Raw genomic sequence first — 26290 nt, 5'->3', positions numbered from 1 at the left:
CCATGTAAAAGTGTATTTTTATCTATTCTGGTTTCTCAGTCTTTCTCCTCATTCTTTCTGGATTTTGAGTCCTAGTTTGATCAATGTTTTAAAATTCCACTTTTGTTTTGGAAAATTTCTTTGATACTTTATCTGTGATTTTTTTTTCCCCTTAAGTTTAAATAGGAACCTTTCTGGGCAATGGTAAATTATTGTTTATTGGAGCAGCCAGTTTATCAGCCATAGTAAATCTGACAGAGCCCTAGATCTTTGTAATCATAGTATGTATGTATATGTATACATATATGTATACATATGTATGTATATATGTAGCATAGTAACATAGTATCATTATCCTCCTTTAAATGAGACTTGATGGGTAGGGATATCCCTTCTATTAGTACACATTAATTCATAATTCTATCCAGAGCTTTTATTTTCTTCCTGTGTCCCATTTTGTGAGTAATTTGATCATGGGATTATACTCAGAATATTTTTCCTGATCTGTAAAATAAAGAGGTTAAAGGGGAGACCTTCAGATCCTTCCTAGCTCTTAAATTCCAATATGCTAATGAATTTCAAAGCTTTGCCTATTATTAGATATCCTATGTGGACTCTTTTCCCCCTATGATTTTAAAGTGTGTTTTCCCTGCTTCCCACCCTGTATTCCCTTTAAGCCTCCTATTCTAGATTTCACTGATTTAGAACAGCCTTCATTCCAAAGGAGAGTTATAATAAATAAAAGGAGAATTATAATTAATAACATATTTGTTGATGTCTTGGTTTAACTGCAGAAATGACAGTTGTAGAGCTACACAGTTTTTATGTAATCACATTAGCATTTTATGTTAGTGGCAAGGAGTAGTAGATTATCGAACAGTGAGTAAATTTGCATTTATTATTATGAACAAAGATTATCTAACTTTACATCATTATTACATGGCCCGGGTAAAAGAAGAAAGCAGAATGACATAGTACATAGAGTTAAATGAGGTTCCGTGTGGTTAGGAAGGAATTGGTTATGTAGCTATGAGAAACTCAGAAAAGTCCACAGAAAATCTGAGCCCTTGCTATTTACCTGATTCTAAGGAATGAGAACTGGTGGTGTTTGGCAGCTATTCAAACAGATGGTGAAGGTGTTGGTAAAGAAATACATTACACAACAGTAGGATTATTTTCTACAGAGAATGTTGCTGATCCCCCACCCCCATTTTTTAAAAACAGAGATCTCTTTGTTTTAGTCTTAGACCATTATTTTTAATTCTGAAATGGCAATTTCCCAAGATGTGGACTATTTTCACTGTCGTGTTACTGCCATCTGGTGTCCATGGTGGTGCGTTTGCCTTTTTTCCTGTACCCAGACGTTTTGGTTTGGTTTCATTTATTGCCAAGAAGACACTATTAAACCAAAAGAAAATAGGAAGGTATTTTAAGATCTGGAATCCTGTAAAATTTATAAAGATTGCACATTGGTTGGGACTTGGGAGTCACCGCTTAGGTTTGATCCTATGACTATGATGTGTAGTTTACTGTAGTCAACCTATTTAACCCTCCAAGCCTCAGTTTCCTCAAAGTAATAGTGTCTGTCTTTTATGAGTGTTGTGAAGAATGAATTAGACAAGTGTATAGGCGGCAGAACAGTTGCACACTCAGTGACTGTTACCTTCTGTCATAAACATCGCTAATTATAATGTCATCTAGAAAATATATTAATATATTACTAAATGTGTTACAAATTTATATTGCTAAGTATATTAATGTTTAAGAAGGAAATGACCTAAAGAAGTATAATTTTACTGATGATAGTTTTGAATGACTGTAGTGGCACTGTCCTTAGGAATAGCACTTTCTTACAGATTTAATAAATATCCATGTACAGTAGGCAAGAGCAGGCTACTTGCAGTGGACATTTAATTGGCTACTAGAATGCCATGAAACCTTGGGGATTATAGTTCATCCTGCTCATTTTACAGATGCAAAAACTGAAGTCCAAGGACACAAAGCTACTTAGTTGCAGAGTAGGACTCTCTCCTGGGTTTTTATCCACATGGCACTGTGTGAACTGGGCCCTGCCTGGCAGGTCCCCAGAGTGGAATAAGACATGGAATCTAGACTGTGCTGTAATTGACCATATGATGGTTTGAAAGAAAGTGGATTAGAACATGAAAACCTCTTTAGGTTTTAATTTATTTAATGTTGGTGTAATGTGAAGGGTAAGCCAACTGGAGAAAAAGCCTCTCTGCCATATTTGTGCATAAATAGTTAAATACTCCTGTTAGTAACTTCAGAAATGGATGCAAATAGCATGCAGTAGTTAGTTGTATTTTCCAGTCTTCCATTCTCCTCTGTGTCTCCAGGACACCCTGTCCTCACCTCTGTCACTACATTTATTATACTTGGGGGAACATTTTGGGTTAATTTTTTCTTTCCCATACTGGATTATTAATTCCTTGAAAAGGAGCATGTCTTTCATCACTGTGTATCTGGTGGTTAGTACGACACCGAATTCTCTGTTAAATGAAGGAGTGCCCTTCCAGAGCATTGTAATTTTTACACGAGGCATTAGGACAAAAGGGTAGAACCTCCCACCACAGCTTTTCAGAATTACCTAAAGACTAAGTCAGGGCTGAGCCTTTGAAGGCTTAAGGAAGAAACAGTGTCTCAGGAGTGAGAAGTAGTTTGACATTGGTTAACATTTTGTAGAGGTGAGAAGCCACCAACAGGTACTTCTCATTGGCACTTCCGAATTGAAGGGTAATCTTTTACCTCTCCTCCTCACCTTCCTTTCTTTATGATGTGTCTTTCCCTTTCTATGGCATCTGTTCTGTCTCCTTCCCTTCTTTCTCTACCAGATGCTTCTCTGTGACCAGCTTGCACAAAAGGAGAGGGAAAAGGGAGGGGAATTGTGATAAGTTCAGCCAAAAACATCTAACATGTACCATACTGAGATGCTACACTAGCTCTCTTGAGCTGCGGAGGTGAATAAAATTAGATTTAGAATAGTAAGGAAAAAAGGTGTGCAAAAACCTCATTCCCAGGGTGGTGTAACTCCTGTGAAAGAACCTGTTAAAGACTAGCAGTGGGGAAGTAGAGGAGGGAGGGCCCATATAGTTGCCTTTGAGGGAAGGGAGAGTGTTCTAGGAAGCTTCACGGGCCTGTCATCTGAAGGGTGTGGGTAAGATCTCCCATGATGGACCAAAGAGTTCAAGCTCAGGGCATTTTATAATGTCTCTTAAAAAAAAAAAAAAAAGAGATCTGCTTTTCCTCTGACATGTGTGACCCCTAATTACTTCCCCTCATTTTGTGAGAGGTTTTGTGTCAGTGTCCCTCTGCTTTTAGCCCTCTTGGTTCACAGGGGTACAACAATGAGGTATGATCTCTATCATGTGGGGAGAGTGTCAGCAGCAATTCAGATCATTAAAAGTTATTTTCTTTTAGCCTGAAGTGTATTTGGTTTGAATATTTCTTGAAGTGATGTTCCTTGACTGCTTCTACAGTCATCCTAAGAAGTGTCGCATTTTCTCATTGTTATTTGTTATTGTATGCTTTCACATTCTTAGGTTTGTAAGTTGGAATGTTAGAACTTATAATGTATTTTCTCCTGACTGATTTTTTTTTTTTTTTTTTGCTTTCCCAGTTGCCAAAACAAAGGGGAGTTGGTGATGGAGGCTTTGTTGGAAGGAATACAAAATCGGGGACATGAAGGGTAAGTTAGCTTTTGACCTTAAGCTTCTCACTGAGTTTAAAAAGCATATCCAAGTTATCCTTCTGACCATTTTATGCTTTGGGTATAGAAGCAAAAGTGCTAAGTGGAAGCTCAGCTGATTCATGTCATGTCTGTGGACAGCATCTCTCTTTGGGGTGTTTGCCTCATCTCAGCAATGGCTTGCTGCTTGCTTTCATTCCACTCTCAATTTTCTCTTCAAAAGCAAAAGTAGAAGTTCAGAAGTTTTGTACACTAAGAACAAATGCTTTTATAAAAAAGTATTTAAGCCTTCCTAGCTACAGCTTTCTGTGGCCATTTCTGGAAACCTATTTGAATCCAGTACATCTATATTTACTTCTTTTTCTGCCTCTGAGATATCTGGCATCTCCTGTAACTGTGATGGACCTCTGTCAGTTTACAATAAGGTCCGTTGCAGTAAGTTTCTAATAATAAGGTGGGAAGAAATAGTTGAAATAAATCTGGCTCTTGAAACAGCTCTTAAAATTGTATTGTCATTTTCCCAATACCCTACTCACTTCAAAGGCTTTTATTTTGGTTAGCTAAAAATGTGAGAAGCTTGCCTGGATTTTTCCTGAGAGCATTCCTAAAACATTACAAAAGAGCTAGTTGTTGGTTGTGGAAGCCTTGCTCACAAGCTGGACTTAAACATCGGTCTTGTGTTTGACCAAATGACTTAGGCTTCAGGCTTGGCTATTAGAGGAAGGCCAAGTATGCAGTGGCATAAGTAATCACCTTAATATGAATGTTAAAGGGAAAAGTGCAGAAATCCTTTTCTTTGTCTCTTAATAATTTCTTTACTGACATCGTTCCACCTCAGCTGTGTTTACATCTGCTATATATATATTTTTTTTTTCACATCTGCTATATTTTTACATGTGAAAGAGAAAAAGTCATGGGCATATGTTCTTATTTACAGGGGATTTTTGACATCCTGTGAAGCAGAACTACAAGAGCTCATGAAACAGATTGACATAATGGTAGCTCATAAAAAATCTGAATGGGAAGGGCAGACACATGCTCTCGAAACTTGCCTGGACATCCGTGAACGAGAACTTAAGGCCCTTAGGGGTCAGTTGGATATGAAACACAAAGAGGTAAAGCTGTTGATTCACTCCTCTTTTTGATATTTTGACCTTGGCTTTTATATTAAATATGTTTCTTTTTTAAAAAATTCTTTATTTAAATTCAATTTAGTTAACATGTACTGTATTACTAGTTTCAGGGGTAGAATTTAGTGATTCATCAGTTGCATATAACATCCAGTGCTCATTACATCACGTTCCTGCTTTAAAGCCCACCATCCAATTACCCTATCAGCCACTCCCCCTCCCCTCCAGCAACCCTCAGTTTGTTTCCTAGAGTTAAGAGTCTCTCATGGTTTGCCTCCCTCTCAATTTTCATCTTATTTTTTTTCTTCCCTTCCCCTATTTTTATCTGTTTTGTTTCTTAAATTCCGCATATGAGTGAAATCATATGGTATTTGTTTTTCTCCGACTGACTTATTTTGCTTGGCATAATACCCTCTAGTTCCAGCCACATTGTTGTAAATGGCAAGATTTCATTCTTTTTGATGGCTGAGTAATATTCCAGTGTGTGTGTGTGTGTGTGTGTGTGTGTGTGTGTGTGTGTGTGTGTGTGTGTGTGTGTGTACATACATCTTCTTTATCCATTCATCTGTCAGTGGACATCTGGGCTCTTTCCATATTTTGGCTCTTGTGGACGTTGCTGCTCTAAATGTTGGAGTGCATGTGCCCCTTTGAATCACTATGTATCCTTTGGTTAAATAGCTACTAGTGCATTTGCTGGGTCATAGGGTAGCTTTATTTTTATTATTTTTTTAAGATTTTTTAAATTTATTTATTGAGAGAGAGATAGAATGGTAGAGAGAAAACATGAGAGGGAAGAAGGTCAGAGGGAGAAGCAGACTCCCCGCTGAGCAGGGAGCCCGATGTGGGACTCGATCCCAGGACTCCAGGATCATGACCTGAGCCGAAGGCAGTTGCTTAACCAACTAAGCCACCCAGGCACCCATGAGTAGCTTTATTTTTAACTTTTTGAGGAACCTCCATACTGTTTTCCAGAGTGGCTACACAGTTTGCATTTCTAAGTATGTTTCTTAAATATTTGTTGAAGGAAGCATTTGTGTGTCAAGTTAGTTTCTGCATTATCTTTTAATTCTCGTGGTTTCTTTTAGGAGAAGAATCCGTTGTGAAAACATTATGAATGTTTTATATATATTCATATATATATTCATTATAAATGAATATTAATATTTATTTCAAGGATCATATTACCTTCGTCACATACAATACATAACTTCTTTAAGAAAATGTAAAGGGTGTCACACGAACTTTGTCTAGCTGTCATCCTATTACATGCCTGTATTAACATTGACTGAGTTTAGTGTATGTTGTTTTTGGGGGCCTCATTGCATGGCTAGGGTAAAAAAGTTAAGCCCAAAATTCACTAATTTGCCTCTTTGGGTTCTATTTAAAAACAAAATTCAGAAAACCCTTTAAAAATTTTTTATTTGCCCTTGTTGAAAATTAGGGGAAAAGAAAGAAAAGAGAAAAATAAAAATTACTTGCAATCCCACCACCACTAGTTATTGGTGATTTGGGGGAAAAACTGACTAATATGCTGATTGATTTTTCACAGTTTAGCTGGTACAGTGAAAAGAAGAACATGGAATATTGGAAGGGAAGCAGAAAGCAATGCTAAGCCCAAGAATTGCTTCTAAATGTCTGGTATGAATGTCCAAGTGAGGACTGGAAAAGTTGTAGGGAAGCCCTGGTGCCAAGCCCCACTCTGCTGGACTTTCCTACCAGTAGGATCACCACATATTAGTGCCGTTACTTAGCTTACTCGGGAACACTTCTGCGAATATACACACTGACGTTGTGATTCTTTTGATGACACTTAGCAAGAGTGTCATTTTAGAAATGTTTGATGTAACAAGGAAAGAATTAGGCTTGATAAAAAGTGTTTATGCTTGTCAAGGGAATCTCTCAGTGGCTGGCCATTTGTACTTTGGGTCAAAGCAGTACAGAGTAAAATTGGCCATGTCAAATTCAGTTTTCTGTGAATGCCATTTGCTAAAGTGGAATTTATTTTAAAATTTGAGTAGACCTTTAAGAATCTATTTTAAGGGGCACCTGGGTGGCTCAGATAGTTAAGCATCTGCCTTTGGCTCAGGTCATGATACCAGGGTCCTGAGATCGAGCCCTACATCGGGCTCCTGGCTCAGCAAGGAGCCTGCTTCTGCCTCTCCCCCTGCTCATGCTCTCACTCTATGTATCTCTGTCTCAAATGAATAAATAAAATCTTAAAAAAAAATGTATTTTAAAATTATACCTCATGCTCAGATGTAGAAGGTGGTAAAAAAGTAGATGGAATGATAATATTTGATTTTTTAAACATTGTAATTTAGGGAGGGTCAGTGTTCCTTGTCTGGTAAGCTACTGTAGCTACCCTTCTTTATTTTTCCTGGGGCAGAACAAAAGTAGTTTTGTTTAGTAAGTTAAAGTGATTGTGGTTTCCTAGCTTAAGAAAAACACTGTATGTATATATAGATATCTAAGTTGTTTATTTTGTTAGAAACCCATTAAAGAAATTCCCATATGTGCGATTATGAGACTATTTAGTCACTCTGGGACTGTTTAAACTTATTCCTGTAACTTAGTTTTGATGTCAAGGTCATTACTGCCATTACTTAATACCTTACAAAGAAATTAAAGGGATTGAATGGATAGGTTCCATGGTAAGGATGTGAAGATTACAATTTTGGCCTGGGGACATAAAAGAAATTTAGAATTGTAGCTGTCTGGTCAATTTACTGCTTCATTGATTGGGTTGCTGAAAGTTGATTAAGTTTCTAGAAGTAAAGTGCTTTTACCAAACACTAGTAATGGGAATCTATCCCACAGAGTTCTTCTGTGAAATTGTGTTGGTATTAACACGTTCATAATCTACTTTGATATAAGAGTTAGAAAATAGAGCTTTCAGTTTTTGTCATTCTTATTTGTTTGAAAGTTACAGGCCTAGAAGCAGCTCTATGGTATGAACCAGTGCCACTCAAATGACAGTCCGTGGTGAGATGGAAAGCTTTCAGCAGAATGTAAATCAGTATATTGCATCCTAGAAAGTTTTGCTACATAAAAAATGCCAGCTGCACGGAACAGTGTGTTTGGTGAGGTCATTGCTTCACATTCTGCCTCAAGCTCCTTATATTGTGCTAGATTGCTGTAGCTCCAGCCTGTGTGCTGATCATGCTTGCAGGAGTACCAGCATAAACCAGCTCCAGCCTGTGTGCCGATCATGCTTGCAGGAGTACTAGCATAAACAATTCATTTTGTAATTGAATGCTTTTAGTGTTTTCTGATTACATTGTTGGGCTTGGGTTGGTTTTAATGGCCATTTCTGCTGGTGATAACTTGTAATGCCATGCAGAGCAGGTTGACCTGATGAAATGAGTAAGGAATTTGGAGTCCTGGCTCTGCCTCTTTTCTGCTGACTGGCCTTGGACAAATAGTCTAACTTCTCTGAGCCTGTTTCATCATGTGTAAAATTGGGATATAATGTCTATGTCCCAGGGTTGTTATGAAGAGTGAGTTACTATTTAAGATAGCTCTTTGAAAATTCAATTGTGTCTCAAACGATCTGTTATTTCAGCTCTTTCTTCTATCACCCATACAGTTTCAAACCTTGGCTCCCATTTCTCTGCCCAATGCCATTCTTCACTCTCAACATTTAACCTCTTTTTTTCTCCTTTTTATCCTTAAGAAATTTCAGTATTGGTGAGTGCCCATTATGAACCGGACCTTGGTACAGAAATAAAATTAAGCAATCTTATCTTTACATTTAATATTTATGCTTGCCATGTGTAGTAAGTAAAAAGAAAAATGATTCTCTAAGGCTGGTAAGAAAAAATAGTAATCACCTGCCCACCCCTCCGAAGCTGGGATTCTGGCTTCTCTGAAGCGGTCATTTTAATGCCTTTAATTCTTTCTTTTGGTATTTTCCCCATGTTTCTAAGTGGCATTCAATACTGATTTTTCTTAATTTTCAGTTTTAGTTATTTATCTAATGACTTGCTACTATGAGAGATAAGAGTTTTGCTCTTTTACATACAATTTCCATCCCCTTATCCTGTCAGGATTATAGGTCTTAATTTTTGGTTAGATCAATATTTAGTATTTACATTATTAAGATGGTAAATATTATTCATATTGAGTCAGATAGTATAATGATAAACTTATACAATTTTTTGTTTTCTTGGGAATTAATAATTATCTCATTTTCATTTGCTTTTTTTTTTAAAGATTTTATTTAATGAAAGAGAGAGAGAGCATGAGGGGGGGAGGGTCAGAGGGAGAAGCAGACTCCCTGCTGAGCGGGGAGCCTGAGGCAGGACTCGATCCTGAGACTCCAGGATCAGGACCTGAGCCAAAGGCAGTTGCTTAACCAACTGAGCCACCCAGGCACCCTCATTTGCTTTTTAAAAATGTACCTACCACTGATTCTTCCCAAACTCTCTGACACAAGTGTAAGTCTTCTCTGTATCTTCAGATATATCAGGTAATCTATCCATTTCTTCTTCTTTTATTTTTTCTCTTTTGTGGAGCTTGCCATTCTCAAGGATAAACTATTCTCTAGGTTAGCTGGATAGCTGTCATTTTGGCAACTCCCTTCACTATTATTCTGGAGTTTTCTATGCTTTTCTCCTTTTTGTCTCTTTGTATTCTGTCATCTTTATTTATTTCTCCATTTTTGATAGAACATACTTTTGAGATCTTATATGTATAAAATATCATTATTCTCTTTTTACATCTGATTGAAAGTTTGATTGGCTGTAGAATTCTGCTTTCAAAGTAAATTTTACTCAGTATGTTTTTAGTTAAATATGAATCTTTCAGACTTTAACATCTGGTAAGGACAGACTAGTTATTTTGGACCAGCCCACCCACTGAGACCAACTAGGTAAGCTAAATTAAAAAAAAAAAGTCTGCTTGAAGTAGAGTGTTAAACAAGCTAGTGAAGAATTTACCAGGCCAGGATCTCTGCTGGCTAGAGATTGAGGGAGGAGCCCGGGGCTTGGGGCAGTTATTAGCTGAAACTAGAGAAGGTAGCTCAGAGGATAGAGGCTAAATGAGGTTTTTGATAACTTCAGAGTGCTAAGAGAATAAAAGATTTGGTGTCCCAGGCGGCTCTGAACCCCTCCTTACTTTGGATTGGGACCTCGAAAGGCAGCACCCTATGAGGAAGGATGGGCTGGATATAGAACAGGCCCTCTTGAAATTGCCACTCAGCCACAGACATTTGAATTTCTGAAATCAGCATAAGGTGATCTTAAAGTGCCACTGTCCCTAGGCATCTCCAAAGTACTAAGGCTTCCAGGAACCTGGAAAAAGCAAGCTTAAATCTTCTCCAAAGGGAGGGAAAAAACACCATTCTGGGGCTTAAATTATTTCTTCAAATAATTTTGCAAATACAATGCTTGATACCCACTCAGAAAGTAACCCCTGACACAGAAGGACAAACAACAAAAATGCAAAAAGGCAGAAGCAACAGAAGATAGAAACAGACCCATGGCAAATCTAGATACTGGCATTACCATGCTCTGACTTTGCAATAGCTATGTTCACTGTGGTCAAGGGGATAAAAGATAAGATTGAGCGCTTAAAGAAAGAGTGGAAAACCATAACAAAAGGTGAAATGAATGGAAATTATAATATTGAAAAGTAAAGTAACTGAAATTAAGGCCTTAAAGATTAAAATATAATTAATGAACTTGAAAATAGGTCAGAAGAAAATGTTTAGAATAAAACACGGACAAATGATGGAAAATCCAGGGGAAAGATAAGAGAAAGAAATTGCAGTGAGAAGGTTTAATATGAGTGTTTTTGAAAAACCCTGAAGGAGAAAAAGGTGCGAATGGGCAGAAGCAATATTTGAAGATAAATTAAGATTTTGCCAAAAGTGAAGAAGGCTATGTATTTAAGGAGTCTGAGAATCTCAAGCAAGATAAATAAAAAGAAATATTTACCTAGGTTGAAAGCTAAAAACAAAGAGGAAGTCTGAAAAACAATCAAGGAAAAAAAAGATTAACAAGAAAAAAAGACACATCTACAAACAGCTCCAAATAGCTGACTTGTCTGCTAAAACAGTGAAAGCCAGAAGACAATAGAATGATCCTTCCAAAGAAATGACTTCCCCCCCCTGCCAAACCAAAAATCTATACCCAGAGTAAAGATAAAATAAAGACATTTTCAGATCAGTAAAAATTCAGAGAGTTTGTCATTGACAGACCCACACCAAGGAAATACTAAATATTCTTCAGGCAGAAGGAAAATGATCTCAAATGGAAGGTCAAGAGATAAAGGAAGAAATGAAAGGCAACAGTAAATACTTGGGTAAATCTAAGTGAATGTTGACTGTATATAACAACAGTAGCCTTTCAGCTTAACATATGTAGAATTATAATGGCATTTAAGTCTGGCTGGGGGATAAATGGAATTAAAGTATTTCTGTAGTCCTTGGGTTGCCTGGGAATGGGTAAAATGACTAATTAACATTACATTTGTTAAGTTGCAAACCCATGTTTTAATCTCGAGAGAACTGTTAAAAGTATCATTGATATATTAGTGGAGTATATATTTTACAATCCAGGAGAAAAATGAAATGATAAGAAGTTATCATTTCCAAAGAAGGCAAGAAAAGTGAGAAAAATGGATCATATAGCTTATTAAGTACACACTGCACTTAATAAGATGAGAGATTTAAATCCAGATGGAGGTTTCTCCTGCTATCTGAAAGGTCGCCTTACACCACTTTGCTTTTACGAAAGACTTATCGGTACTTGTTTTTGCTAGCTGAAAGAAATATGAAGAAGATTTTTACTTTTATGAAACGATCGTTGCTTCTTTGCTGTAGCCATTTTGACTTGCAAAAGGTTTCATAGGAACACTCTACTTTCAGATAATGGGGGGCACCTTGTAGGTCTATTAAGTGTAATTGCATACAATGGCCTAATTAAAAGATGAAAATTGTCCAGTTGGGTAAAAATAATTAAACTCAATTATTTGGTGTTTATAAAGATACAGCAAAATTGAATTGTTCTTATAAGAATTTTTTTTTTAGAAGTCTTTTTTCTTTTTTTAAAAGATTTTATTTATGTATTTGACAGAGACACAGTGAGAGAGGGAACATAAGCAAGGGGAGTGGGAGAGGGAGAAGCAGTCTTCCCGCTGAGTAGGGAGCCCGATGCGGGGCTAGATCCCAGGACCCTGGGATGACCTGAGCCGAAGGCAGATGCTTAATGACTGAGCCACCCAGGCGCCACTTCTGTTTTGTTTGGTTGTTGTTGTTTTTTAATTGAAGTAAAACATATATTAGTTTCAGGTGTACAGTGTAATGACTCAGCTTTTGTATTTATTGTGAAGTGATCACCACAGTAAGTCTAGTTACCATCTGTCACCATGTGTACTTACAAAACTTTTGTGTGTGTGATCAGAACTTCTATTGCCCCAAAGATTTAGATGCCTCTATTTTCTCCTTTATTGATATTACTTATTAGAATATGAGTGCTAAGGTATTTGGTGATTGATAGTTTTTATTTTATTTTAAATTAATACATACAATATTATATTAGTTTCAGGTATACAACATAGTGATTTGTTATTTATATACATTACAAAATGCTCACCGTAAGTATAGTTACCATCTGTCACTATAGAAAGTTATTATAGTATTATTGACTATGTTCTCCATGTTGTACTTTTTATCCTTGGGAGTTATTTATTTTATAATTGAAAGTTTGTAGCTCTTAATTCCCTTCATCTATTTTGCCTATCCCCCTGCCTTCCTCACTTCTGGCAACTACCAGTTCTCTGTGTTTATGAATCTGTTTCCATTTTGTTTTGTTTGTTTTGTTTTTTAGATTCCACCTGTAGGTGAATGATGAGAAGTTTTAAGACCTGTTTCTCATTTATTTTGTTTTTGAAATTGCCATTCTGTATTGTGATTATTACCTAGTGTTCCCCATTCTCCCTCTCCCTCCTCACTTATTAATAGATGAAATTCTAACCAGTTATGGAGAGACGTAGAGAAAGACTAATGGATATTGATGGAGGTGAGGGCTGGTCATGAACCAGCTGTGGCTGGTATCAAACCATTGAAAAATGGGTTAGGATAACGTCCTTATTCTGGTTGGTGGAACTGATTTCTCTGAAGTGAGGTAAATGGTTAAGCAGTTTCAAGTCTCTTGCTGTCTTTCCATCTGACATTACTATTCTGTACTTTAATTTCTATAATTTTTTTCTTGAAGCCTCACTGATTTTTTGTTCAATATCTTAGTTTCCAAGGTTGTTATAATGTATATCTTAATTTTTTTATGAGTTTTTTTAATAAAAAATGTTGGGGAGAATAAATCCAACAGAGCAAGTTTTCATCTAAACCTAGAAATTTTAGAAAGGTTATTAAATAATTAGATGTTTGACTTCCTAAGAAGTGTGGGGTATTACGATATACGGTTGAGAACTTGTTTTTATGGAAAGGTACAAAGGTTATTTCCTATTTTTATGTTTCAGAGATATTGTTTCAATGCCAATAATGAAAAATACTACCATCTTTTTGCTTCTAGGTTGTAATGTTGCATCAACAGGTAGAAGAACATGAAAAAGTCAAACAAGAGATGGCCATGGACTATAAGCAGGAGTTAAAGAAACTACATGAAGAAGTGAGATTTTAATTCTGTTATGTGTTGTATAATTCTGTCTCTTTAACCATTAGAATTTTGTTAATGTGCCCATTTCTACTTGATAAAGTGGGAAGTATATAATCCATGGGAGATACAGGGGTAGAAATCTATTTCTCTGTTCTTTAAATTCAGGCAAAAGAGACTTGTTGAATTATATATTTGGTACTATCCAAACAGGGATTCTAAAATGTGTTTCTCAGTTGAGTACCTGAAAGAAATAAAGCTGTTTTTGTATAATACTATGAAATATTGATACCAGGAACCTATATTAAATATTTTAATTTTGAGTTAAATCAGTTACTAGATTTTAAATAATAGAGAATCCAATATATTCAGAAGCATTTTGGGACAAATAAGAAAAGTAAGAATTCTAGCAACTCAATATTATTCTTCAGATTGGGAAAAAAAAATGCATTTTTTTTTTTTTACTTTGTTCCAAAATACTCCTGTCCTGCTTATTGAATGTCAGTGTTCCACAGGAGAATGGCTCAAGAACCACAGAGGAGAGGAGTTTTTATTTGCTGCTTTTATCATGGGTTAGTTTATGGGATCCTTAAGTGCAAGGCCACTGTAATAAAAATTAAAGTTTTGTTTAAAGAGTATCTTTCCCTCAGTTTTCTTTGTTCGGTGCAATGTCTTTCTCTTCTAGTGTTTATTTTTTATATACGGGTTTGAATTGTTTTAATTTGCAAATCTAACACGCTCAGTCTATTTTCAGTAGTACTGTTCAGCACTGCTCTTGCTTTCATGATACCAATATGTTCCACCACCACTGTTTACAAATTCTTAAATTTTAAGTCTAGAAATAACTGTGTCTACAGTTAGGCAGACTGAAGAGAAGCTATGAAAAACTACAGAAAAAGCATGTAAGGGACTTCAGAGGAAATGCCAAAAATCACAAGGAAGATCGGTCTGAAATTGAGCGGTTAACTGGAAAAATAGAGGTATGTTCATAATAATTTCTTCCTAGTGGTTGTCAACCTTACTGCAGGAAGGTGCTGTTTCTAGTAGTACTAGTTCTGAAATCGATTTTCTGCCATCTCCAGGACTGCCCTGGAGCTATTTCAGAGGTACATCCTGTCATCACCTGGTCGCCTGGGGTTGATGGGGTTACTAGTTCTCAGTAGTTCTCAGTAGGGCAGTACCACCCTTTGAGGGCATTTGGAAATGTATGGAGACATTGCTTTGGTTGTTCAAATGACTGGGAGTGAAACTGGTGTTGAGGGGACAGGAAGCGGGGACACTAAACATGCCCAGGACCATTCCACACAGGGAGAATATTGTACCCAGAATGCCAATATTGAGAAATACTGACCACCAGTTCCTAGCAGTCCTCCCTGGGCAGTGTTCTCGTCTTATTTATCACCTAACAGGGTTGGGGCTTAGTAAATGTTGAAAGTACATGGCTTTTTGTACAGAGTACTGGGCATCTCAGGTTGTTTAGCCTCAGTTCCCATTCAGATGTAATAAGCCATTTACTCCCCTCTTTGCTGACTTTGTTTTTATTAAGGCTGAGTAACTCTGGTTATTGTGTATGTTGATTCCCACACGACTTACCAGAGGTGGCGAGTTAACACTGCCCAAGGTGGATGAAGCAACAGTGCAGGGCTGTCACTCTTTTCCCTTGCATCTGCCACTGCCCTCCTCTGTCCATGCCATTGGTTCTCCAGGGTACCTAAGACTCCCCAGGGTCCTCTTTAGGCTGTCAGAGATTCTGCTCCAGTAGTATGACATGGGACCTAGGAATATGCATTTTATCCACTTCCCCTGGCTGATTGCAATTTGAGAAACATCGTTCAACATCTCTCTATGATTGCTTACAATTTGTCAGGGCGACCTTTCACCCACAAAAATGCCATTATTACAACTTAGCATTGTAATTTCTGTATTTAATGTTCTTTTACATCTTACTGTTTTGATCCATCTGAAGAGCTTAGACTCGGAGGGCTATGCTACTGCTTTCTCTCCACCCATCTTCTGTGACATCTGTGCTTTTTTCTCCCAAACCCCGCATCTTCCTCTTACCGCTCATTATCATTCTCTTTTATTTCTACCTCAAAACCTCATCTTTGATTTTCATGTCATCAGCCTGTACCCCCAACCAATATACATACAACCAAAGTAGCCATCTTCTGATCCCCGAGTTACTTCCTGGCCCAGAGGTTTCAGCTCCCAGGGCATTGTCACTCTCTCCAGTGTTACACTTGTCATAATTCTTGAGGATTTCAGTATCCACAGGGATGATGCTTATAATACCCTGCTCTTTGAATTCCTAGGTGTTCTTTCCTCCATGGACATCTTGATCTCCTTGTCTCATCTACCCATTCCCACTGCCATTCTTTGGGTGTCGTCATTACCAAACTTACAACTTTCCTGGACTCACATTTTTAATCATCTCATTCTTTAACTACCATCCTTCTCTTTTTAGCTCATTCCCTTTAGTCTCAATAATCTCTTGACTGTCAATAATCACTTGACTCCATCCCCAAGTGGTTGAATTCTGACACCTTTTCACTGCTGGAGAGCTACCTCATGTCCTCACGCATCAGTCCTTACACAGCTTAAATTCCATGGTTACATTCCTTACATTCCCCTTCAACTCTTGTGTCCCTTTCTTCCTTCATCATATTTGCTTGGCAAAACCATAACTCTAGTTAAATCCAGCTTTCTGCCCGCTCTCTACTTGCCATGTTTAACAGAACATGGCTGGAGAAAAACATAGTCATGCTGATTGGCCTCATTTTAAATTCATGGTCACTTACCTCAAAGAGTTCCTCATGGTTCCTAGAATCATACTACATTTCCCCTCACTTTGCTACTTTCCATAATGACTGTTTTATACTTTCTCTTTTCTCAAACTTTCAACATTTTCCCCCACATTCTCACCATTGGGTGATGATCTTGCTTTCCATTTCATTGAGAAAATGGAAGCAATAAAGAAGAGAATTTTCACAGACTTCCAACACTGGGTCTGCCCAACTATGTGCATCTCTGTCCATATACTCTGCCTTCCTGCTGGTGGAACTGTCCATACTCTCCCCAGCCCCTACCCAAGACATGGCTCCAGCCATTCTTTTCTGCTTCCTCCCTTCCTCCCTACTGGATGTTTTCCACCACCATCCAGATTTCTTCCCTCTTAAATATCCTCTCTTGACCTTTCTCTTCCTCTGGATGCTGCCCCATTTTTTTCCCTTCATTTTATAACTAAACTGCTTTAGGCATCTATACCTGTCTCCAGTTCCTTTTTGTCCATTTTCTTGCATCCACTCAATAAAGGTTTTGCCCCGTCACTCTCTGGAAGCTATTTACATGTAGGTCACCAATGAGTTCCACCTTAAAACACTTTATTGATTTGACTTAGAGATGACTTAGAGAACAACCACGCTTTCCTGGGCTTTCTCCTACCTTGTTAGCTATTCCTTCTCAATCTCTTTTGCTCCCCAACCTTTTAACATTGGAGTACCCTGGGGATTGTATCATTGGACCTCTTCTTTTTTTGTATCTGTGCTCAATCCCTTAGTGATATCATTCAGTCTCATAGTTTTTAGCACTGTATATATGTCGATAATTCCCACATTCATATATCCAGTCTTGATTTGTCCTTTTTGCTATACAATAATTTCCAACTGCCTGTTTCAGCTGTTTCACAGCTCCACCTTGATGTCTAAACCCGTGTCAAACTTGACATGTCCAAAATAAACTTCCTGGTTTCCTCTTCCCCATCTCCCAACACCATTCCTGTTTAATGGCAACCCCATTCCTCAACTTTTCAAGCTGAAAGCCTTAGCGTGACCCTCGACTTCTCTTTTCTCCACACAGCAGCTGGAATGATTCTCTTGTAAGTCAAAGCATGTTCTCTCCTTTACAAAAACCTTCCAGTACCTTCTCTTAAAAGCCAAAGTTATCCTGATGACCTACATAGTCTCACTCCTTGTTAACTGACCTTTCTTTACCTGCTTTTCCCTTTACTCCATTTGAACCACACCAGCCTCCTTGCTTACCCTTAAATGTACCAGGATGCTTCCACTTCAAGCCTTTGTACTTCCCTTTTCCTTCCCAGAATAGTATAATTTCATCCCCATTTCCTTGGGAGTTTACTTAAATGCCACCCCTTTTTAAAATTGCAACCCCCATCTCTGTGCACTCCATGCTCCATTTTCTCCAAAACAGGTATGATCATCTAATGTATTATACAATGAATGTGTTGCCTATTGCCCATTGAGTTGGGCTTGACTTTTTGTTTTGTTAACTATGGTAGCCTCACCACTTAGAACAGTGCCTGGCATTTTTGGAGAATGAATGAGTGAGTGACTTTCAGAAAGCTGGTTAACAGTGATTATCCCAAACTAGTTTGAGACTGCTGGAGTTGAGGATCCTGGAGGACTGCGATAGAAATCCCTTTGATTTGCCCCATTGTCATAAATATTGGGCTCATTTTCTTATCAACTGGAAGTGATCCATCATTAATTTTGACTGTTTGGCTTTGGGTTACAAATATCTGTTAGAATTTAGTACAGATATCTCCTTGTAATTCAAGTCTTTGCAGTTCTTCTGTTGAGATAGTAAAAATTTGGATATCAAAGGGTATTATATTATCTGAATCTATTTCGTTCCTGAATTTCAGATACTAGAAGTAAGAATTGGGCTACCCAAGGACTCATCTGAAAATTTATTTGATCTGTTCAATTTCTGGGTTTGGATATCAAGAATTTGGATAGTGGGATCTCCCCATAATCATATTTTGAGATTTTAGTTCTCTTAAGATCAGTTTTCTGAAAAATCACTAACAATGATAACAACCTTTAGGTGGCAGCAAATCTATGAAAATAATCACGAACCTAGGGTTTAGCATCTGTGTTTCATACTCTTCACTATTAGTGTGTTAAATTTAGGAAGACAGATATCCAGAGGCACAGTATGTCAGGAATTTAGTATTGCTCTACAATTCTGTCAGCTAAGTGAGTAATGGGGCTCCTGCTGGGGAGAAAGGTGCGTGTGTACCCAGGGAGGAGGGGAAAAAATTAAAAGTGAATCTGGGAAGCAGGGACTGCAAGGGTAAGCACTTACAAGTTAAGTACCTTAATTGCCTCTTCAGGAATTTCGTCAGAAATCACTGGACTGGGAGAAGCAACGCTTGATTTATCAGCAACAGGTGTCTTCTCTGGAGGCACAGAGGAAGGCTTTGGCTGAACAATCAGAGATAATTCAGGTTGGTTTAAGCCATTTTAAAATAATAAGAGGTGGAGAAGTCTTGATGGCATTGGCACTAGCTTAATGTAGTCCCCGTTTGCTCACTCATGTCCACACTCATGTCCACACATGTCTTCGTGCCACATGCTCTTTTGCTTGCTCGCTCCTCTCTCATGCTCTCTCTTGCCCTCTCTGTCTTGCTCACTCCACCCTCACACTCATGTCACTCTCCTGGTCTTGGTCTTCCCTTTTTCTGCCCTTCTGTCCCTCCCCTTCTCTCTCTTTCTACCTCGGTTCTTTCTTTGTCTCCCTTTCCATTTCTTTGGGTCTCTGGCTTACTAGTCTGGCTGTTTCTGGCTTTTGCCTTGGCTCCACTTCTGTGTCTTGCTCCATTTCTAGTAACTGGGGTACCTTGGCCGAGATGCCTCAGCCAGGGAGCTTCAGCCCGGCTACCTGTTGGCCTACAGCTACCAAGAGATTCACATTGCATTGATAAGCATACTGACTAAAAGCAGTATCTTTGTGGTAACAGAAACACTTTTTAGAACTCTAGTTAAAGAATGGGAGAAGATATTTGCAAATGACACTACAGATAAAGGGCTGGTATCCAAGATCTATAAAGAACTTCTCAAACTCAATACCCAAAAAACAAATAATTCAAAAAATGGGCATAAGACATAACAGACACTTCTCGAAGAAGACATTCAAATGGCTAACAGACACATGAAAAAATGTTCATCGTCATCAGCCATCAGGGAAATTCAAATCAAAACCACATTGAGATACCACCTTACACCAGTTAGAATGGCAAAAATGGACAGGGAAAGAAACAACAAATGTTGGAGAGGTTGTGGAGAAAGGGGAACCCTCTTAAACTATTGGTGGGAATGCAAGTTGGTACAGCCACTCTGGAAAACAGTGTGGAGGTGCCTCAGAAAATTAAAAATAGAGCTACCCTATGACCCAGCAATTGCACTCCTGGGTATTTACCCCAAAGACACAGATGTAGTGAAAAGAAGGGCCATATGCACCCCAATGTTCATAGCAGCAATGTCCGCAATAGCCAAACTGTGGAAAGAGCCGAGATGCCCTTCAACAGATGAATGGATAAAGAAGATGTGGTCCATATATACAATGGAATATTACTCAGCCTTCAGAAAGGATGAATACCCAACTTGTACATCAACATGGATGGGACTGGAGGAGATTATGCTAAGTGAAATAAGTCAAGCAGAGAAAGTCAATTATCATATGGTTTCACTTATTTGTGGCACATAAGGAATAGCATGGAGGACATGAGGAGAAGGAAGAGCAAGAGGAAGGGGGGGCGGAAATCTGAGTGAGAGATGAACCAAGAGAGACTGTGGACTCTGAAAAACAATCTGAGGGTTTTAGAGGGGCGGGGGGTGTGGTGATGGGTTAGCCCAGTGATGGGTATTAAAGAGGGCACGTACTGCATGGAGCACTGGGTGTTATACGAAAACAATGAATCGTGGATCACTACATCAAAAACTAATGATGTATTGTATGGTGACTAACATAACATAATAAAATTTAAAAAAAATCTTTTTTTAAATGAAGAACTAGTGACTTAAGCAGAACCAAAAAATATCTAATTTAGGGATATTTCTTCTTAGAACATACTATGTTTGCTTTTTCCATTAAAAACCAAGAACATAAAAGGAAATGAACACAGGGGAATAAATATTTGTGACCATCTATTCTGTGCTAGACACAGTCTCAGTGCTTCTTCCAGATTTCAGTTATCTAGAGTATGTGGTTCTGTGTTGTCTGTTTAATATCATGATAATCTGTCAAGGTTAGTAGTTATCTCAGTTTTCTAGAATGAGGGAATTACTCGATAAGTTGAAAGAGCTGAAGGGAAGCTCTAAAAATTAAAAAAAAAAAAAAAACCAATCTGTATTATTTGCTGCTTTAACTCTCAGTAATGTTTTGGCTTGTAATCATTCTCCTGAAATATCAGCTGGCCAGTAAAGTACCATGAATGGCTCTGCTGTGAGTGACTCCACTCAGGATTGCAGGGGGGCCCACAGTGACTTCAAGGAAGAAAATTATTTACTAGGCTGCAGCAAGCTATGCAGTCAGAGTGGGCCAATAAAATCCTGGATGTCTAGACCACAGTTTTTTTTCATCTGAATGCTAAAGCACTGTGCAAACATAAATAGCTATAAGATATTGTTATACTCTTAATTGTAGCCTTCAGATTGGGGAAAAAAGAAAATCAAGTCCTACTTTTTAGTTTTCAATTACTCATCTGTGGAGTGTGCTTATTATTGATGCAAATCCTTTTTTCAAATTACTATTGTGATTACTTTGCATGATTAAACTTCATTGCTAGTAAAAGTGAGATTTTTGTTTACCATAATTCAGCTAGGCCAGAATAAGAAGCCTTTAAAAAGCCAACATTTGTTTTCCCTACTAAGGGTATTTGAATTGTTCTCCTGATAGTTTGTTTAAAACTACTCTCCCTGCTTAACTCAAAAAATATTACTGATACTATATTTCTCTTTCCCCCTAAGCAAACTAAACAAAACTAAATCTTTCTGTGATTCAGTATGTGGCAGTGCTGTATGATCATCATTTAAAAAAACTAACTTTTAAATAAATTTCTGGATAGCTGTTACCCAGCATTAATAGTTACCATCATTTTGCTAGGGCTTTTTTTTTTTTTATTGTGGTAGAAAACACATTAAAATTTACCATCTTAACCATTTTAAAGAGTATATTAATGTTAACTCTGTGCATGTTGTTGTGTAACCGAGCTCTAGAACTTGTTCTACTTGCAAAGCTAAAGACTGTACCAAACAAACTCATTTTGCCAGTCTTGTTTCATCCTTCCCCACTTTTTACTTTTGGCTGGAATATTACAAAGCAAATCACAGAAATTGTCATGTTTCCCAACAGATAAGGACTTCAAAAAATTGTAACAGAATAAATAATTTATTAACATAATTTAATATTCAGTCTGTTCAGACTTCCCCAGTTGTTCTAAAATTATGTCTTTGTACAGTTGAATGTTCAAATTGGAATCCAGTCAAGGTTGACATGTTATATTTTGGTGATCTGTGAGTCACCACTGAACAGTCAAGGGAGAAAATCTGGGAGATTGGATAAATGGGGATCAACATCCACACTTCCCCCAGTTTTTAAAAACTTGATAGCAACTTTTTTCTTATGTATTTTTTAACATCTGCAAGTGGACTTCACAATAACTTCTCAGTCTTTGAGTCCTTGTTTGTTCAAGTTCTTTTCATCAGCTATTAAAGTTATAGAATACATGTTCATTTTAGAAAAATGAGAAAATGTCAGTGAGACAGGAATTAAATAAAATCACCCATAATTCCATAGTTTAGAGATCTATCATGATTAACATTTTGGTGTAAATTTCTTCCAACTTTTTCTATGCTTCTATGTAGTGTACATTGTAGTCATGTACATTTACTAGAAAAACACTCGTGTGTTTGGGGGGGAATATGTTCGGTTTCTAGATTCAACATATAGGTGAAGTCATACAGTATTTGTCTTTCTCTGTCTGACCTATTTCACTAAGTATAATGCCTTCTAGGTCCATCCATGTTGTCACAAGTGGCAAGATTTCATTCTTTTTTTTATGACAGAGTAATAGTCCATTATAATCGAATACAAACACACACTGGCACCCATACACACATCTTCTTTATCCATTTATCTATTAATGGACACTTGGGTTGTTTCTATATTTTGGCTATTTTAAGCAATGAGGCAGTGAACACAGGGGTGTGGATATCTCTTTGAGTTGGTATTTTTGTTTTCTTCAGATAAATACCCAGAAGTGGGATTACTGCATCATATGATAGTTCTATTTTTAATTTTTTGAGGAGCCTCCAGACTGTTTTCTATAGTGGCTGCACCAATTTACAATCCCACCAACATTGTATAAGATCTCCCTTTTCTCCACATCCTCACCAATACTTTTGCTATTTTGTCTCTTTGATACTGGCCATTTTGACTGGTATGAGGTGGTATGTCATTGTGGTTCTGATTTGCATCTCCCTGATGAGTGATGCTGAGCATCTTTTCATGTGTCTGTTGGCCATCTGTATGTCTTTGGAAAAATGTTCATGTCTTCTGCCCATTTTTAAATCAGGTTTGGTTTTTTTAATATTAATTTGTGTACGTTCTTTATATGTTTTGGATTTTAACCCCTTATCAGATGTATGACTTGCAGGAATCTTTTCCCATTCAGTAGATTGCCTTTTTGTTTTGTTTACAGTTTCTTTTATCATGCAAAACCTTTTCAGTTTGATATAATTCTGTTTGTTTATTTTAACTTTTGTTGCCCTTCCCACAGGATACTGGTCCAAAAAAATACTGCTATGACTGATGTCAAAGAGCTTACTGCCTGTGTTTTCTTCTAGGAGTCTTATGGTTTCAGTTCTTATGTTCAAGTCATCAATCCATTTTGAATTTTGTATATAGTGTAAGGTAGTGACCTAATACTCTTTTGCATGTAGCTGTCTAGTTTTCCCATCATTTATTGAAGAGACTCTTTTTCCCCATTGTTTATTCTTGTCTCTTTGTTATAGATTAATTGATGATATAAGTGTGGGCTTATTTCTGGTCTCCATTCTAGTCCATTAATATATGTGTCTGTTTTCATACCAGTACCACACTGTGTTAATTACTATAGCTTTGTGATATAGTTTTTTTTTTTTTTAAGATTTTATTTATTTATTTGAGAGAGAGAGAATGAGAGAGAGCATGAGAGGGAAGAGGGTCAGAGGGAGAAGCAGACTCCCCGCTGAGCAGGGAGCCCGATGTGGGACTCGATCCCGGGACTCCAGGATCATGACCTGAGCCGAAGGCAGTCGCTTAACCAACTGAGCCACCCAGGCGCCTGCTTTGTGGTATAGTTTGAAATTAGGGGGCACGATACCTCCAGCTTTGTTCCTTCTCAGTATTGCTTTGGCAACTTGGGATCTTTTGTACTTCCATTCAAACATTAGGATTCTTTGTTATAGTTCTATGGAAAATGCCACTGATATTTTGATGGGGATTGCACTGAATTTGTAGATTGCTTTGGGTAGTATAGGCATTTTAACTATTAATTCTTCCAGTTCATAAGCATGGAATATCTATTTATTTGTGTTGTCTTCGATTTCTTTCGTCAATATCTTATGGTTTTCAGTGGACAAATCTTTCACCTCCTTGGTTAAATTTATTCCTAGGTGTTTTATTCTTTTTGATGTAAATGTAATTGCAATTATTTTGTAATTGCAATTTTCTGATAGCTCATTATTAGTGTACAGAAATACACTAATATGTTAGTATGTTAATTTTGTATCCTGCTGCTTTACTGAATTCATTTATTAGTTCTAACAGTTTTTTCTGTAGTCTTAGGGCTTTCTATATGGTATGCCATCTGCAAATTTTGATGGTTTTACTTTTTCCTTTCCAATATTGATACCCTTTTCTTTCTTTTTATTGCCTAATTGCTGTGGCCAGGACTTCCAATACTTGTTGAATAAAACTGGTGAGCGTGGGCATCCTTGTCTTATTCCTGATCTTGAGGAAAAGCTACCAGCTTGTTGAGTATGAAGTTAGCTGTGGATTTGTCATTTGTGGCCTTTATTATGTTGAAGTATATTCCCTCTATGTCCACTTTGTTAAGAGTTTTTATCATAATGGATGATGAATTGTCAGATGTTTTTTCTGCAAGTATGGAGATGATCATATGATTTTTATCTTTCATTTTGTGGTGTATCACATTGATTGATTTGCAGGTGTTGAACCATGCTTATATTCCTGGAATAAATCCTACTTGATCATGATCCTTTTAATGTATTGTTGAATTCAGTTTGCTAATATTCTTTTGAGGATTTTTCACATCTGTGTTCATCAGGGATATTAGCTTATAATTTTCTTTTTTGTGGTGTCTTTGGTTTTGATATTGGGGTAATGCTGGCCTCATGAGTTTGGAAGCTTTCCTTACTCTTCTGTATTTTAGAATAATTTGAGAAGGATAGGTACTAACTTTTTTTTTTTAAGATTTTATTTATTTATTTGACAGAAAGATAGAGAGCACAAGTAGGCAGAGCGGCAGGCAGAGGGAGAGGGAGAAGCAGTCTCCGCTGAGCAGGAAGCCCGACATGGGGCTTGATCCCAGGACTCTGGGATTGTGACCTGAGCTGAAGGCAGATGCTTAACCGAGTGAGCTAACCAGGCACCTTCCTCCCATTTTTTAAAGATTTTATTTATTTGAGAGAGAGCATGAGCGGGGACAAGGACAGAGGGAGATGGAGAGGGACAAGCAGACTCCCTGCTGTGTGCAGAGCCTGACTTGGGGCTTGATCCCAGGACCCCAGGATCACAACCTGAGCCAAAGTCAGATGCTTAACTGACTGAGCCACCCAGGCGCCCCGGTACTAACTCTTCTTTAAATGTTTTATAGAATTCACCTGTAAAGCTGTCTTTTGTATTTTGGGAGTTTTAAAATTACTGATTCAGTTTCATTACTTTGTATTTTGGGAGTTTTAAAATTTTTGTATTTTTGTATTTTGTATTTTGGGAGTTTTAAAATTACTGATTCAGTTTCATTACTTGTTATTGGTTGATTCAGATTTTCTGTTTCTGTGTGATTTAATCTTGGAAAGGTGTGTGTTTCTAGGAATTTATCCATTAAAGGTTTTCCAGTTTGTTGGCATATAATTATTTGTGGTAGCCTTTTATGATCCTTTGTATTTCTGTGGTGTCAGTTGTAACTTCTCTTGTTTCTTCTCTCTTTTTTTTCTTATCTATCTGGCTAGAGATTTATCAGTTTTCTTCATCCTTTCAAAAGGACCAGTTTTTAGTTTCATTTTTTAATTTTTTTCCATTTTTGTAAGTCTCTGTTTTATTTATTTATTTATTTATTTATTTATTTATTTATTATCTCTTCCTTCTACTAACTTTAGGCTTTGTTCTTCTTTTCGTATTTCCTTTATGTGTAAAGTTAGATTGTTCATTTGAGATTTTTCTTGTTTCTTGATGTAGGCCTCTGTCTTTATGAGCTTCCCTCTTAGAACTACTTTTGTGGCATTGTGTTTCCATTTTCATTTGTCTCAGGGTATTTTTTTCCTTTTTGATTTTTTTTGTTGACCTCTTGGTTGTTTGTAACATGTTGTTTAGTCTCCATGTGTTTGTGTTTTTTCCAGTTTTCTTCTTGTAATCAATTTCTCTTTTCATATTGTTGTGGTCAGAAAAGATGCTTGATATGATTTCAGTCTTGCTGAATTTATTGTGGTTTGTTTTGTGGCCTAACGTGATCTGTCGCGAAGAATGTTCCATGTGCACTTGAGAAGAGTGTGTATTTTGCAGTTTTTGGATGACATGTTTTGTTTATATCTGTTAAATCCATCTGGTCTAATGTGTCATTTAAGGCCAGTGTTTCCTTATTGATTTTCTGTCTGGATGATCTATTCATTGATGTAAATAGGGTGTTCAAGTCCACTACTATTAAATATATTACTGTCAATTTCTCTCTTTATGCCATTTAATATTTTCTTATTATTTAGATGCACTAAGCACTTTATAATACAATATTTTATTTGAGTTTCATGATTAAAATTTTCCTTTTTAAATATGACAAATCAACCAAT

General features: G+C 37.2%; 1 protein-coding gene across 3 annotated transcripts in view; it reads left to right on the top strand.

The window, feature by feature from the left end:
* Positions 1-26290, top strand: part of CEP63 (centrosomal protein 63) — a 63745-nt gene that overhangs the window by 5294 nt on the left and 32161 nt on the right. For 2 of the 3 annotated variants that reach the window (XM_028099139.2, XM_028099138.2), the window contains exons 2-6: positions 3617-3685; positions 4623-4800; positions 13347-13442; positions 14285-14407; positions 18559-18672. In XM_028099139.2, the coding sequence (XP_027954940.1) occupies positions 3617-3685; positions 4623-4800; positions 13347-13442; positions 14285-14407; positions 18559-18672 (580 nt within the window). Of the gene's footprint in view, positions 1-3616; positions 3686-4621; positions 4801-13346; positions 13443-14284; positions 14408-18558; positions 18673-26290 lie in introns of those variants that run through there. The other variant, XM_028099140.1, reaches the window with a different exon arrangement.

This window comes from Eumetopias jubatus, unplaced genomic scaffold, assembly GCF_037043125.1.
Source record: "Eumetopias jubatus isolate StellerSeaLion01/CBP00866 unplaced genomic scaffold, mEumJub1_p1.0 scaffold_1, whole genome shotgun sequence".
NCBI lineage: Eukaryota > Metazoa > Chordata > Mammalia > Carnivora > Otariidae > Eumetopias > Eumetopias jubatus.
This window is presented reverse-complemented; position numbering and strand designations above follow the sequence as displayed.